This window comes from Notechis scutatus, chromosome 10, assembly GCF_049901735.1.
Source record: "Notechis scutatus isolate UNSWTSFEM ecotype Mainland chromosome 10, rNotScu1.2, whole genome shotgun sequence".
NCBI lineage: Eukaryota > Metazoa > Chordata > Lepidosauria > Squamata > Elapidae > Notechis > Notechis scutatus.
In genome coordinates this window covers 21,445,001-21,460,708 of record NC_142018.1, presented here as the reverse complement: position 1 = coordinate 21,460,708, position 15,708 = coordinate 21,445,001, and the positions used below count along the sequence as shown (strand labels likewise).

Here is a 15,708-nt window from a genome sequence, read left to right as displayed (position 1 = left end):
ATTTACCAACTAACCAACCAACCAGCCAACCAACCAATTTACCAACTAGTCAACCCAACTAACCGACCAACCCACCAACCAACCAGTCAACCCAATCAACCAATTTACCAACTAGTCAACCCAACTAACCAACCAACCAATCTACCAGTCAACCCAACCAACCAACCACACAGCAGAAGCCAAGAAGAGAATGCATCAGGCCTCCTGTTTAAAGAAAAAAAAGGAAATTCTGGAGATTTAATTGAATGGAAATCCTCTCTCTACCTTTCTTCCTCTTCTTTTTGAAGCTTTTCCTGGTCTTCGCGCTCTCGCTGTTCCCGGGCAAGACGGCGTTTCTCTGCCAAGATCTTCGATGCTTCTTCAGCAGTTGTGGTCCCGGGAAGAGTTTGGCCACTCACACCTGGAAAAATAAGAAAGGGTTTTAGCAATAGCCCTTAGACTTACATGCCGCTTCACAGTGCTTTCCAGCCCCCTCTAAGTGGTTTACAGAGTCAGCCTATCGCCCCCAACAATCTGGCTCCTCATTTTACCGACCTCAGACAGATGGAAAGCCGTCAACCTTGAGCTCATCCAGGATCGAACTCCTGGCAGTGGGCAGTTTGCCTGCAATACCACATCTGTATCACTGTGCCAGCACAGCTCTTAAGGCCACACAAAGGCAGTTAAGTGCTGAATTTGCTATCTAATTTTTGTTTTTGCTCCGTCTCTCGTGACTCCGCTCTGTTCCGAATTAAACTTGATTTAGACAAAATGGGGAGGAGAAAACTTTGGCTCATGTATCCCAGTCCCAATGGCAACTCATAAAATATTTCTATGGTCTTTTTAGAGTGGGCAAAGGGAGTGGGGAGCAGTGGGCAGCTTGCATTCCATAAATGTTTTCAAAGATAGTTTCTAGGCAACCGAAGTTCCAGCTGCGCAAAATTCCAACTGGAGAGCGTGACTGATGACTCTGGGCTATGGAGGTGTCCCATTGGTGAATATGAATTACAATACACCCAGGGGGTGGAGGAAAACCAGGGCCAAGGGTGACAAGGAATGATGGGTCTCAGCTGCACCCAGGCAGCGCCGGCATGTTTACTCCTAATAAATCTTCTTTTAAGTTTTGGAATTTTGGCTAGAGACTTAAATGGGGGTAACTGCCAGAGCCCTGACACCCCCCTCAAATTCTTGTCACAACTTTAGTGGGTAGGCAACACAGTCTGACAGTCTTGTTTCCATGATGGAAACTGAACAAGGAGAGATTCAACCTGGAAGTAAGGAGAAACTTTCTGACAGTGAGAACAATCAACCAACGGAACAGAAATTGCCTTTGGAAGTTGTGGGAGCTTCATCACTTGAGACTTTCAAGAAGAGACTGGACAGCCATTTGTCAGAAATGGTGTTGGGCGGGGGGGTTGGACTGGATGACCTACAAGGTCCCTTCCAACTCTGATTATCTGTTAAACATCTGTTAAACATCTGTCTCCTTGCAGCCCCACGCAAAGTTTGATGGTGTGAGAGTAACCAAGTTGAATAATCATACATGAAGCGTTTAAGTTCTAGGTTCCTAAGTAGATTCCTTCCGTTTCCCCGCTTTGAATTCCTTCAAGATAAGGAATTATTTCAAAATTTAAAAAAGCGTGATGCTGGGTTTTTACAATGTGATTTCACTCCCAGAAGAGAAGTCCACCTTGGCTATTAAGAGTTTCGAAGAGAAGACTACTTAGAGATGTTTGGCTAGAAGCAGCTCTGGCCACGGAGAGATTTATGGGGTGCGACAGCTATTTTGCTATCTCAGATTTTTTTGCTGCTATCTCAGATTTTTTTTTTCCAAAAAAATTCACCTCTTGGGACGAGACACGTTTCCTTGGAAAACACCCATCGAAATGGAGAATTTAGGAGAAGCAAATCCAAGGCTCCACCTGGGTGGGTTTTGAATATATTTTTTTTGGCTACAAACATTTAAGTCGCGTGGACTAAAGTGAAAAATAACCCTGGACAATTTACTGGAGGACTACGCTCTTATGGCAGTGTTTCTCAACCTTGGCCACTTTTAAGATGGGTGGACTTCAACTCCCAGAATTCCTCAGCTAGCTTGATCGGCGGGGAGTCTAAACCCCCCAAATTAGTCCAAGTATCATATTGTTTAAAAAAGGGAACCAAAAAGCAGTGAGTGAGTCTGACATCAATTTCTATCAACCGACAGTTGACTTAGGACACCTGAGAAAACGCTTCTTTCTCTTGGAGGTTTGGACAGCCGCTAGAATACACTTAAAGAAGAATATTTGTAGCTCAGGGTTTGACACGAAGGGTCCTTGGTGCTCTCTGAGCTTCGTGGTTTTCTTGCGGACGTTTCATGACCCAACTAGGTAACATCATCAGTGCTAGTAAGGAGTGCTGTTTGCTGTCAGTTTATATTCTGGTGTCTTGCCTGTCCACCAGTAATCAGCAGTCAGATCAGCATGGATCAACTACAGACCAGCCATCAAGTAAACAATACCCCAAATCAAGAAACTGTCAAAGAACCATCAGTGAACAACCGAACCAAAGAATCTCTAAGACCATCTCTACCCACCCAGCAGCCAGAATATATAAACTGACAGCAAACCCCACTCCTTGCAAGCACTGATGATGTTACCTAGTTGGGTCATGAAACGTCTGCAAGAAAACCACGAAGCTCAGAGAGCACCAAGGACCCCCCCCCTCACTATAATATCCTAAAGCAGAGGTCTCCAAACCTGGCAACTTTAAGACTTGTGGACCTCAATTCCCAGATTTCTTGGAGCTCTTAAAGTTGCCAAATTTGAGGACCGCTGCCCTAAACTCTGTTCTATTTTGGGGCAAGGAGGCCCATAGGATCCTGAATCACAAACCAGTCCAAAGGAAAGTAAACATTTGTGCTTGTGATAAGGCCTCCCTGGTTTGGTCAGCGTTCTCTTCTGGACACCCATTTCCCCTTCTTCACCTTCTTCTTCAACGATCTGCCCTTCTTTAATAGCTTAAAGCAACCTTGGCAACTTTTAAGAGTTGTGGAATTCAGCTCCCAGAATTCCCCAACCAGCCATCCTCAAACTAGGCCCTTTCTGTGGCAATAAATAAACACACCATCCATTAAAGATATCCCCACTCATTCCTTTACAGGTTTGAAGCCATAAACACGGTTTCGTGGGAAGCTCTTTTTGTTCCTGGATCCTGAATACGAATAACACGCACAAACACACGCACAAACACACACACACAAACGGGACAAATTCAAAAGCTGCAGGTTAACCGTTTGGCAGAACCTATGAATGTCCTCACGAGGACGGCAACGGTTCTAAATTCTCCGGATTTTGCTCGAGATCCAAAAAGATCACCCTGAGGCGTTTCATATTTATGTACCCTTGCTGCTTTACCTTAATTTAAAAATAAAAATGACTGCTCTGCTGCTATATTGCAAAAGACCCTTTATTGCAAAAAAAAAAAAAAAAGGGGGGGGAGGAGAAACTCCAATAAATAAATAAATAAATAAATAAATATAGATATCTAGATGGGGAGATGCTCCTCCTAGCTCAGCCCTTCCCACGGCCTCATTTTCTGCAGATGAAGAGAAGGGCAAGTATAGGTTCAATGTTCTTTTGTCACCTGTAGCTCTGGGGTGAAGCTGTGGGCTGAGGACAGGGGAAGGGATTGTGTGTGTGTGTATGTGTTGTGGGGGTGGGTGGGTAGATTATGCTTTCAAAGCAGAATTGTTACCCTGGAACTAAAGGGAGCAGAGCTACCTGCCTTAATCTGAATCCTCCTGCTCCTTCAGGGAAGAATAGCCAGGGATGGGCGGGGCCCCAAAGTGATAGGAGAGATTGGCCAGGTGAGTGTTGAGCACCCTGAGCTCCTGGCTGATGTTGTCCACGCTGCACCGCATGGTCTGGAAGGTGTGCAGCAGCTTATTCAGGACGTAGGGGTCGGTGGTCACCGTCATGGGCCGGTGGGCAGGACTCCGCCGGCAGAACGGAGGGGTGGGCGGCAGCCGGTAGGGCGAGGCGGGCTGGCGCGGACAGGGGAAGCCAATGCAACGGACGGGGCTGAGCCCGCCCGGGTCGGCCTCCATCGCAACATGAGGGGGAAGCCCTTGGAGGACACGGGGCTCCCCAGGTTCGGCGTGCTGGGAACGCAAGGCGGGAAGAGGCAGGGGGAAGCCTCCCGGCCCGGGACGTCGGCCCAGGAAGGACCTGGGTTGGCGCCGCCCGGGGAGTGCGAGGAGACCCCCAGGCGCGCCATGGGATCGTAGCCGAACAGCATCCTTCTGCCGAGAGAGGAGGTCGGCGGGACATCCTGAGAGCAGAAAGACAGCGCGGCAGGAGACGAGGGACTGAAGAGGCAAGGAGGCAACTCGGGAAGGAAGGAGGCCGGTGACTCTGCAAAGGAAAACAGGGGGGAGGGGGCTGAAGCCTCTAGCTAAGAGTCTGTGCGCCCCCAAATCCCACTCCTGGGGCTGGCCCGGCCCTCCCAGGAGTCCCCAAGCGGCCTGTTTTGGAGGCAGGTAAGTACGGGGCGTCCGCGGAGAGTCAGGGAGGGCAAAAAACGGGCCTCCTGGAAGTTCGGCAAGGCCAGAAATGGGCCCGTTTCCAGCTTCCAGAGAGCCTCCGGAGTGCGGGGAAGCCGTTTCCCCCCCCCTCCCAGAGGGTCGAGGAAAGCCTCAGGAGTCCGGGGAGGGCAAAAACGCAGGAGGCCAACTAGGCCACGCCCACCCAGCACCCGCGCAGAGAACCTGTTGCTAAATTTTTGGAAGCCCAGCGCTGTCCACGGGGCTAGACCTACCAGCGCTAAGGGGAGGACGAGCAGGACCAAGCAGCCAGGAAGGGATCCCGGGGCCTGCTTAAAGCGATACAGTGATGTCCTCGGCTTAACGACCAAAACAGAGCCCAGAATTTCTGTCACCAAGTCAGAAGTTTTGTTGAGTTTTGTCCCCATTTTATGATCATGTTGGCGCAATTGTTAAGTGAATCCCTGGAGTTGTTAAGTTAATCAGAGCCGTGGTGGCGCAGTGGTTGGAATGTAGCATTGCGGGCAAATTCTGCCCACTGCCAGGAGTTTGATCCTGACTGGCTTAAGGTGGATTCAGCCTTCCGTCCTTCCCAGATCAGTAAAATGAGGACCCCGTTTGTGTGTGTGTGGGGGGCAAGTTGATGACTCTGCAAGCCGCTTAGAGAGGCTTACAGTATATGTCTAAATGCTATTGCTAACTCAGCCCACTGTCAAGGGTTCGATCCTGACCAGCTGAAGGTGGACTCAGCCTTCCGTCCTTCCGAGGACGTTAAAATGAGGACCCTGATTGTTGGGGGCAACAGGCGGATTCTGCAAGCCGCTTAGAGAGGCTTACAGTATATGTCTCAATGCTATTGCTAAGTCTGCCCACTGACAAGAGTTCGATCCTGATCGGCTCAAGGCGGACTCAGCCTTCCGTCCTTCCGAGGACGTTAAAATTAAGGACCCTGATTGTTGGGAGGGGGGAAGTTGCTGACTCTGTAAAACCACTTAAGAGAGGGCTGCGAAGCGGTATATAAGTCTAAGTGCTATTACTAGTGACCCAGTCGTTAAATGAATCTGGCTTCCCTGTCAACTTTCCTTGTCAGAAGGTCGCGGGGGGAAATCACGTCACCCTGGCAACCACCATAAGTGTGAGTGGTTGTCAAAGGATCCGAATATAAATCACATAACCGTGGGAAAGGTCGTAATGGTGAAAAACGGTCCAAAGCCACTTTTTGTCAGGGCCGTTGTAACTTTGAACGGTCCACTGAACGAACTGTTGTAAGTCGAGGACTCCTTCTAGGGGAGGGGAGCAACCTCTGGCCACGTGGACGTCGCCCTGGCCGAGCCACTGACTCACCTGGAGCTCTGGCTCTTGGTGGAAGAAGGATCCTGCCTGGATCGGACCCGTTTCCTGTCCGAGCTTCCCGGGGGTGGGGGGAGTGCCTCCTTTTCAGGATGGGAGGGGTAGAGGATAGGGTGGAGGGGGTGAAGGTTTTGGGCTGGGGAATTCTGGGAGTTGAAGTCCATGTATCAAAGCTGAGAAAGACACCTCCTATTATTGAGTGCAATGTGGGAAACAGACCGGTACCGAATCAGATTCAGCAACGGTGACCGGTGTGGGGGGGAAGGTGTCACTCTTAAAAAGTTTATATTCACTTATTTGTTTTACTTAAGGGACGTGGTGGCTCAGTGGCTAAGACGCTGAGCTTGTCGGTCAGAAAGGTCGGCAGTTTGTTGGTTCGAATCCCTAGCGCTGCGTAATGGAGTGAGCTCCCGTTCCTTGTCCCAGATTCTGCCAACCGAGCAGCTCGAAAGCACGTAAAAAATGCAAGTAGAAAAATAGGGGCCCCTTTGGTGGGAAGGGAACAGCGTTCCGTGCGCCTTCGGTGTTTAGTCTGCCAGCCACATGACCATGGAGACGTCTTCGGACAGCGCTGGCTTTTCTTTGGCTTTGTAGCGGAGATGAGCAGCGCCCCCTACAGCCGGAAACGACTGATGTGCAAGAGGAACCTTTTACCTTCACGTTTCTATACCGCCCGTCTCCCTCAAAGAGTGACGTACAACAAACCATCCAAATATAAAAACGGTCCGTAAAAATTAAAAGGTTCACATCATTTTTTTTTTTTTAAAAAATAGGGTCTCTATTCAAGAGTTCTACTTTACCTTCTTTGGTTTTAGACGGTCCTGCAAGCAGCTCTTTCTCCGAGGGGAGCCCGGCGGCGCCCGGCTCCTGGGGGGCCACCACAGTGCTCTCCATCTCGCTCTTCTTTTTGGTGATGCCGAGGACGTTCGGGGTGAGGGGTGGGCGCTGAATTGGGGCCGGTTTAGGGGCTACCAGGGGAGAGGATGCCCGCTGCCGCGAGACATTTGGGGAAGACGGCTGCGGCCGGCGTCTGCAGAGAGAGGGGGAGCAATTAGGAGGGGCCGAAAGGCCAAAGGATGTCTTGACCCAACGCTGGCTTGCTTGACCCTTCGCAAACCGCCTTCGCAGATCCTGGACTTTCTTTTTCTTTTTTTTTCCTCTGAAGACGTTTCGCTTCTCATCCGAGAAGCTTCTTCAGCTCTGACTGGATGGTGAGGAAAGGAAGGATTTATATTTCTTGCAGGCAGCTGGTCATTTACATCTTTTTGAGAGAGTCGTTGAGGCCACTTGGAAGTTTGTCTGTGTCCTCAAGGTCACCTGAGGGCTCAAATGGGTTGGAGCCTCCTTAGAACTTCTGCAACATGGTCCTTTCAACAGGGCCAAGAAGGCTCCGCACCCATTTGCACTACTCAGGGAGATAAACCTCCAAGTGGCCTCAACGACTCTCTAAAAAGGATGCAAATGACCAGCTGTCTGCAAGGAACATAAACCCTTCCATTCCCCGCCATCCAGTCAGAGCTGAAGAAGCTTCTTGGATGAGAAGCGAAACATCTTCAAAGAAAAACCAGGAAGTCCTGAAAAAGCACCTCTGGGACCTGGATGGCTGAGAATCTCCACAGACTTCTAAAGTCCTTCTTTAGAGAACATGAAATCAAGAGGAAAATCGGTTCCTGGAAAGTCTTTTGGGGTTCCTCCGTTGGACCAGTAGGGCAAGAATGAAGGAGAAACTTCCTGACAGGGAGGAAAATTAACCAGGGAAACGGCTGGCCTCCAGAAGTCGTGCGTGCTTCGACACTGAGGTTTTTAAGAAGAGACTGGACAGCCATTTGGTCTTGAGCAGGGGCTGGACTAGAAGACCTCCAAGGTCCCTTCCAGCTCTATTCTGATTGATGGATTTATTGAGATGTTCTTGGGCAGTGGTGGCTAATCTTTTTGGGCTCCTGTGCCCAAAATTGTGCGCGCGCTTGCACACTCGGGAGACAGCACCCAGAAGGCAATGCGCCCCCCGCCCCCTGTGCATGCGCATGCCGCCCCACCCCCACCGCCCCCTTTCCTGCACTGTGCCTCACAGCTGATTTTCGGGCTGGTTTGAGGCCCTTTTCAGCCTCCCAAAGGCTTGAGGAAGGCTTCTGCAGGTTTCTGTAAGCTTTGCAGGTCGAAAACTAGGCCCGTTTCGCCACTTCCTGTTTTTCTGAAAATACCAGAAGTGATGAAACGGGGCCAGTTTTCAGCTTCAAAGGGCCTCAAACCAGCCAAAAATCGGCTATGAGGCGCGCACACGCGCAGTGAGGTATGTTTGCCTACAGCCTGCGTGCCGGCACCAATGGCTCCGCGTACCACAGGTTCGCCATCATGGTTCTAGGGTCTCCTGCTTGAGCAGGGGCTGGACTAAAAGACCTCCAAGGTTCCCCCTTCCAGTTCTATTCTGACCAACCGACTGGTTTTATCCTGAGCACAATGGGAGAAGTGCAGAGATTCTGAACAGGAGAGAAACCTTATTGTTGCCGGAGATGGAGGGAGTTTCCCCACGTTCCCTGGTGAGATGGAGCGCCTGGTACTAGGCAGAGAGGGTGAAGGAGCTCGCCTCCCTGTGGAAGACGGGGGCTGCTTTGGTGGCTCAGGTTTCTTAGAAAAGAACGGGGAGAGAGAGAGGGAGAGAGAGAGAGTCACATCATCAGTTTTCTCTTGAGACGCTGCAAAGCTTCAGATAAACAAATTAAGGAATAAACGGGACAGAATGCATTCTACTCTGTTGGGTAGAAAAGCCTCCTTCTCATCTGAGATGGTGAAAAATGGGACCCAGGGCTTTTAATTCACATTAAATTATCTGCACCTGGTTTGGTTCTGCAACCCAACAAGACAGACACAGACTTCAGAGGATAATTAGGACTGCAGAAAAAAAACAATGGCTACCAACCTGCCTTCCATGGAGGAGGACCTGTATTCTGCAGGAGTCAAAAAGAGGGCTGTGAAAATATCTACACACCCCTCACATCCTGGACATAAACTGTTTCAACTCCTACCTTCAAAATGACGCTATAGAGCCCTGCACACCAGAACAACTAGACACAAGGAGAGTTTTCCCCGAACTCCATCCCTCTGCTAAACAAATAATTCCCTCAACACTGTCCAACTATTTACAAAGTCTGCACTATTATTACCATTAACCTTCTCATCACTCCTTATCACCCATCCCCTCCCACTTATGACGGTATGACTGTAACTTGTATCCTAACTATTTTTATTGACTGTTTTCTAGTATGATTTGATTTCTTATTTGTACCCTATGACTATCATTAAGTGTTGTATCTTATGATCCTTGATGAATGTATCTTTTCTTTTATGCACACTGAGAGCGCATGCAGCAAGGCAAATTCCTTGTGTGTCTAATCACACTTGGCCAAGAAAGAATTCATTCATTCATTTATAGGGAGGCAAAGGGGGAAATCGGAGTCCCAGACTATCTGGAAAATACGCTGAGCTATAGAAAAGCTGGTCAGAAATTGAATGGCCCGTCAGCGACTCTTGGTTTCAAAAGAGGTAGGATATGGCTTTTTAAACCCCTGCAATATCCGTCACTCAAGCCACCACGCCAACGCCGGAAAATGTTACAAAGCAAGACCCTGCCTCAAATACTTCCAATTGCACCTTTTATTTCGCCACTACTACGTTGCAAAAACAGCGGGAGTAACGGAAGCCGTCCCATCAAAAGAACTGAGCGGAGGGGCCTCCGTTATCCATGGGGCTCACACCGGTGCTATCACTGAAGCCGAAAGCGGCAGCCGGGCACTCAAAAGGTGGAACTTACCTGTGCAGAATCCGAGGAGATGTGTTCGGAGGAGGAGGAGGAAGCAGCTCCCTTCAATCGGTCGGTGCTGCGACTACGTAATGGCACTTTGGGAAGGTGGGCCGGAGAGCCGGTGGAAGCTGAGAGAAGGACAGAGGGAAGGATCTATCAACAGCCGAGAATCCTTGAAGCACAGGGTCCAGCTGCGGGGTCCTTGGTGCTACCTTGGAGCTGGGTGGTTATCTTGCAGACGTTTCATGACCCAACTAGGTAACGTCCTCAGTACTAGAAGGGAGTGGAGTTTGCAGAGGAGGAGGGGAAGGAGGAGGAGAAAGAGGAGGAGGACTGCGGGGTCCTTGATGCTACCTTTGAGCTTGGTGGTTGCAGACGTTTTATGACACAACTAGGTAACATCCTCAGTGCTAGAACCCCAGTCCCTGCTGAGCACCGATAATGTTACCTAGTTAGGTCATGAGACGTCTGCAAGAAAACCACCAAACTCAAGAGAGCACCGAGGACCCCACAGTTCTCCTCCTCTTTCTCTTCTCCTTCTCCACTCCACAAACCCCACTCCCTTCTTGTACCGATGATGTTACCCAGTTGGGTCACGAAATGCCTGCAAGTAAACCCCGCCAAGCTCAGAGAGAGCAAGAAGGACCCCACAGAATCCAGCAAGTCAAGATGCTGATAGGCTGAAAAATCACTCAAGAGTTGCCAGGCTTGGTTTAACGCCTTTACGGGCACGGGCAGAGAAGCATTTCAAGTTGGCTGCTCTTGAAGGCATCTCCTGGGACCCAAACTCCAGATAGAAAGCAGACCCACTTCCCCCCGGCCCCCTGCTTGCAATCTTCAACTGCTCCAGATGGGGCAATTCTGGAGGTTTGATATCTCTCTCTCTGTGTGCGTGTGATTGGCAGAATTGATTCCATCCCTGTCCCTACTTATTGCAAAAACACCCAAACGAGGCGAGGTAGACCAGGAGATCCTCTCTGGTTACGCTCCTAAACCCACCTCCAGCAGCGCCGCCATGCTGGGTGGCTCCGGGACGTTACCTGTGGCCTCTTTGCCCTCGGCAGACAAGGCGGCTGCGCTCTTACTCCTGGCTAGGGAGGCCTGGGTGGGGGCGAGCAGGCGACTGACGGAGGCGTTCTCCAAGGGGACCACCAAACGGCGAGCTGCGGGATGGGAAGCAACAGAGGAGGAGTTCAACCAGGAGGAGAGCAAGAGGGAGGACACTTTCGCAACAGACCCGATTAGGGGACTGGAGGCTAAAACATACGAGGAAAAGTTGCTGGAATTGGGTAGGTCTAGTTTGATGAAAAGGAGGACTAGGGGGGACATGATAGCAGCCTTCCAGTATCTGAGGGGCTGCCCCAAAGAAGAGGCAGTCAAGCTATTCTCCAAAGCACCTAAAGGCAGGACAAGAAAAGCAACGGGTGGAAACTCATCAAGGAGAGAAGCAACCTAGAACTAAGGAGGAATTGCCTGACAGTTAGAAGAATTAACCAGTGGAACAACTGGCCTCCAGAAGTTGTAAATGCTCCAACACTGGAAGTTTTGAAGAAGATTTTGGATACCTATTTGTCTGAAGTGATGTAGGGTTTCCTGCCTAAGCAGGGGGGGGGGGGGGTTTGGAGCAGATGACCTCCAAAGTCCCTTCCAACTCTTGTGATTCTATTCTCAAATGTGGATGGGAGGCTGTCAGGGAGAAGGCATCACCAGGCAGGAGGGTATGTAAGTTGAATAAATAAATGAGAATAGCTGATACCAGCCTGCTGGTTTTATTAAAAAGGAGCCAGAGGCAATGCCAGGTATTGTCCAATAGGCAGGAGGGCTCAACGGGTGGAGGGAGACACGGCTGCTCACAACAACTGGGGAGGAAGCAATGCAGGCAGAGAGCAGCAACCTTTGTGCTTGATCTGAGCTAGCTTTACAACTTGAGGCGCGTGGCCTTGTATAAAACCGAGACTCTCTCAATTCACTCACACAACTAACCGAGTCAATTCTTAGCTACCTGCTTTTTCTTCTTTCTGCACGTTTTCTATTTCGGGAAGTTTATTGCTCACTCTGCTCAGCGATGAACTCCGCTTCTTCTCCGGTTCTCCTAGGGCCCAAAACAACGGATTACTTTCAAACAGGCACTCAGGCTGCCTTTGATCGACACAAGTTCAGGAGATCCATCAAAAGCATCTTTTGTCAGACCAAATGACAGCAACAATCCCCGCTTACGACGTCCTTGTTCCCCTTGCCAACTACACGTTTGAAAGAAATGCCCAGAGTTATTTACTTCTTGGATCAGTTACCCTCAAGCATCAAGGGAGGGAATAAGGGCTAATTTAAATCAACGGTCTTAACAGTATAGGAAATCCTTGACTTATGACCAAAATTTTAGCCCCAAATCTGTTGCTAAGTAAAGCAGTTGTCAAGTGAGTTTTGTTCCGTTTTATGACCTTCATCTGACCAAAGGTTTAACGATGCACTGCGTTGTTAAGTGAACCATGTGGTCATGAAGCAAATCTGGCTTCCCGCATGGACCCTGCTTGTCTGAAGCTGGCTGGGAAAGCCACGTGTCAACTCACAAAACATTTTGTATACACGTTTTATAGTTGACAACAGAAAGAAGTTGGGGGGAGTTTCAAAGGGTATGTGGCAGTGTGGAATCGAAAATACATTCCATTCATATTTTCTTCTAAGACTGATTAGATGGCTGAAGCTTCTGCCACGAAAAAAATCGAATTGGAGAGCATGATTGATGACTCTTGGCTATGGACTGATACACCCAGAGGGGTGGGGGTGGGGGAAAAGCAGGATCAAGGGTTACAGTGAATTACGTATCTCAGAGTTGGCTACACCCAGGTTAGTGCCGGACGTAGAATGTTACCTTCAAATAAATCCTCTTTAGTTTTGGGAGTGGGTGTGCAAGGCCTGGCTACAACTGTCCAAAGGTAAGTAGTAGGGCAGCTCCACCACCCCACCATCCCCACCCTAGCTTAATTTTTCCCCACCCACTCTGGAGTGGGCGGGATCTTAATTAGGGCTTATTTTTTTTGGGGGGGGGGGTAGGGCTTATATTGAGCTTGTGTACAAAAAAAATCAAGCTAGGACTTACTTTCAGGATGTCATATTTTTGGGAAAACAGTGTGTGTGTGTGTGTGTGTGTGTGTGTGATAGATAGATAGATAGATAGATAGATAGATAGATAGATAGATAGATAGATAGATAGATAGATGAAAGAATAATTCTCATTAGCGGATTTCTCAAAATTCTCATTTACTATACCTTTTTGCTCTGCTTGTAAAACGTTGGGTACTCCTGGCTCCGAACTCACAGAACTTTTGTTATTTAGCCTGTTTAGAGAAGAGCTCCTTTTAGCTGTGCCTGTAAGGAAAAAAAAAATAGATGGAATCATTAGCTTGACAAACATCAATCAGGTGGTATCAATGATGGAGATTCTTTTAAGGAGGACAGAGGCTAATCCCTCTACTCAACGGGAATTAAGAGTCCTGATGACTCCATCGTTGCAGTGATGAGATCACCAAGCCCAAAAGCATGCTGCTGCATTACAACCAGACCTATTTTCTTCTTGACAATTTGTAAAGGAGCTTAATTTAAAAATAAATAAATAGAGGAAACCAAACTGAGACCTACAGAAAAGTTGAAGAATTTTACGGAATAATTTTTAAGCCAGGTTGGGCACAACTAAGATGCAGAAACTGAATTCCCTTTAATTAATCCAGAGAACAAGTTAATGCCGAGGTTTAGATTAGACAAACCCATTGAGTTTAGCGCATAAAAAGTGTGCTCGCTCGAAGATTTGATACATGGGGTCACGGGGTTCATAAAAATCTCTGGGTTGGGAGGTGCGCCAGGTTCACTGGATGAATGAAAGCCGCAGAGGGATTTAAGGGCAAATTTTAGGCGGTCCCGCGGCTCCGAAGGAAGGGCAGTGGGTCTTGGAGTCCGCTCCTTACCTACGGTGGGAGCATTGAGAAGCGCTGCGGAGGACGAGAGGCGTTTGTGGAGGGCCGTTTCGGGCTGTTTGAGGTTCACTGCCGACGCAGAGCGCTTGCTGGCTGAAGGAACAAATGCTTATTTTAGTATTCTTGACAAAGGCTTCTTGGCCAGGAGACAGGTAGATGAGAGATGGATGCATGGATACCGTGTTTCCCGCAAAAATAAGACCCTGTCTTATATATATATATTTGCCATCAAAAGACACCATGTCTTATTTTTGAGGGGTGTCACCCACTGACTAACCTCACTTGTGGGCATTGCCCCCTGCCTCCTTTTCGCTGTCCGAGGCCTTCAGGAACAACTTCTGTGGTGAGCAAGGCTTTCCTGAAGGCCTCTGCAGCCGAAAACAGAGCTCTGGATCGATCCAGAGCTTTGTTCTCAGCTACAGAGGCCTTCAGGAAAGCTTTGCCAGCTGCAGAAGAAATGGGCCGGCCAGGCAGGTGTCGGGGTGTGCGAGGCCTGGCTACAACTGTCCAAAGGTAAGTAGTAGGGCAGCTCCACCACTTCTCCATCCCCACCCTAGCTTAATTTTGCCCCGTGCACTCTGGAGTGGGCAGGACCTTAATTAGGTTTTTTTGGGGGATAGGGCTTATATTGGGCATACGTGTAAAAAAAATAAAGCTAGGACTTACTTTAAGGGTAGGTCATATTTTCGGGGAAACAGGGTAGACAGACAGACAGGGAGACCAACAGATATAGTAACACTTCTGAATAAGTTGTGATGAATGTCCGGGTGACTTCAACACACAGAAGTCTCTCCTGCTTTACAACATTTTGTTCAATGTTCCCAGCAGGAACCATGGACTAGATCAGAGGCAAGTAACTTGGTGTTTTGGGGGGGTCTTAGACAATCACTCGCCCACAAGCATTACAGGTAGTCCTTGACTTACGATTGTTTGCTTAACGTCGGTTCAAAGTTACAGCAGTCTCAGGAAAAGTGCTTTACGGCCTCGTGCTTATGACCGTTGCACTGCGATCACAATTTGGATGCTTATATTTGCAACTGGCTGCAAACATCCTGCCCTCACTTGCGTTTTGCCAAATTTTTTCCCCCCACCAATCTCTGGCAAAAATACGTCCATTGGGAAAGTTGGATTTGCTTAACCAGCACACCTGTGTAACGGTTGTAGTTAACTTGCTTCTGAACGTGGGTAAAAAGGGTGACCAAGTCAGGTCTGGCTACGTGGTGACTTGACTTATGACCATACCAACTTATGACAGAAATTCCAGTCTCAAGTCAAGGATTACCTGTAGCTGTGTTAACTAGGATCTATGAGAGCAGCATTAGGGCTTCCCAGTCCTGGACTAGAGTTTATAGAGAAAGGCTAGAAAAGGGGGAAAAAATTGTTTTTTTGGAAGACTACATTGCCTTCATCAAAAGAACTGAAGAGCTGTTTGTATAAAGTTATCCTTTAAAATTGTGTAGATTTATCTTTTTTTAGGACAGGTAAACGAGTAACAAGCATCACAGCACAAAGAGAGCAGGAATTCTAAACACGACACCGCGTGAAAATTTTAAAGACATCCGTAGATTAAGCCAGCCATTGACAGAGGAAGGTCAAGAGGTCAGATCCCCAGAATGTCTCTGGGGCAAACTGAACACCTAAGCACTGCAGATGTTTTGAGAGCAATAGCAGCAAGCTTCTTCTAAAATTGCTTATTTCAAAATTCTCAAATCAAAGGATGCTGTGTGTGTGTGTGTGCTTAAGTTAATTAAAATAAAAGCAGGCAAGCAGGCAGATCATTCCAAGGGAACCCACCTTCAGCTACAGCTGGGGCTTCTGTGGAAGAAAAATGGGATAGGCTCATGTCACAAATTTATCACAGCTCTCTTCAAAGAAAGAGATAAAGAGATGGGGCATTCGGTTGTCTTGAATGGTTAGCAACCGGAGGAAAGTTAATTCTTCTGGCTTTTAAAAGGCATCAGTTATTCTAGAGTGTTTGACTATGTAATATTGAATTCAATTCCTTCCAGTGTGCCAAGACCAAACCCTCTGCCTCAGCATTCCCCAACCTGAGAGAAGAAAATATTTGGAGTTAAAGATCCTTGGTACTC

At 48.5% G+C, this 15,708-nt stretch overlaps 2 protein-coding genes across 3 annotated transcripts in view; both read right to left on the bottom strand.

The window, feature by feature from the left end:
- Positions 1-15,708, bottom strand: part of MAP7D3 (MAP7 domain containing 3) — a 35,969-nt gene that overhangs the window by 5,838 nt on the left and 14,423 nt on the right. Inside the window, exons 6-14 of one of the 2 annotated variants that reach the window (XM_026685329.2) lie at positions 15,413-15,433; positions 13,610-13,711; positions 12,918-13,016; positions 11,653-11,742; positions 10,691-10,813; positions 9,660-9,778; positions 8,346-8,476; positions 6,652-6,881; positions 265-400 (exon numbers count right to left, since the gene is read on the bottom strand). In XM_026685329.2, the coding sequence (XP_026541114.2) occupies positions 265-400; positions 6,652-6,881; positions 8,346-8,476; positions 9,660-9,778; positions 10,691-10,813; positions 11,653-11,742; positions 12,918-13,016; positions 13,610-13,711; positions 15,413-15,433 (1,051 nt within the window). The remainder of the gene's footprint in view (positions 1-264; positions 401-6,651; positions 6,882-8,345; positions 8,477-9,659; positions 9,779-10,690; positions 10,814-11,652; positions 11,743-12,917; positions 13,017-13,609; positions 13,712-15,412; positions 15,434-15,708) is intronic. The other variant, XM_026685330.2, reaches the window with a different exon arrangement.
- LOC148129775 (uncharacterized) lies at positions 3,429-4,929 on the bottom strand. Its single transcript, XM_087972338.1, is given in 3 exon segments — positions 3,429-4,083; positions 4,086-4,413; positions 4,777-4,929. Coding segments are annotated over 3 exon segments (819 nt in total). The 3' UTR covers positions 3,429-3,745.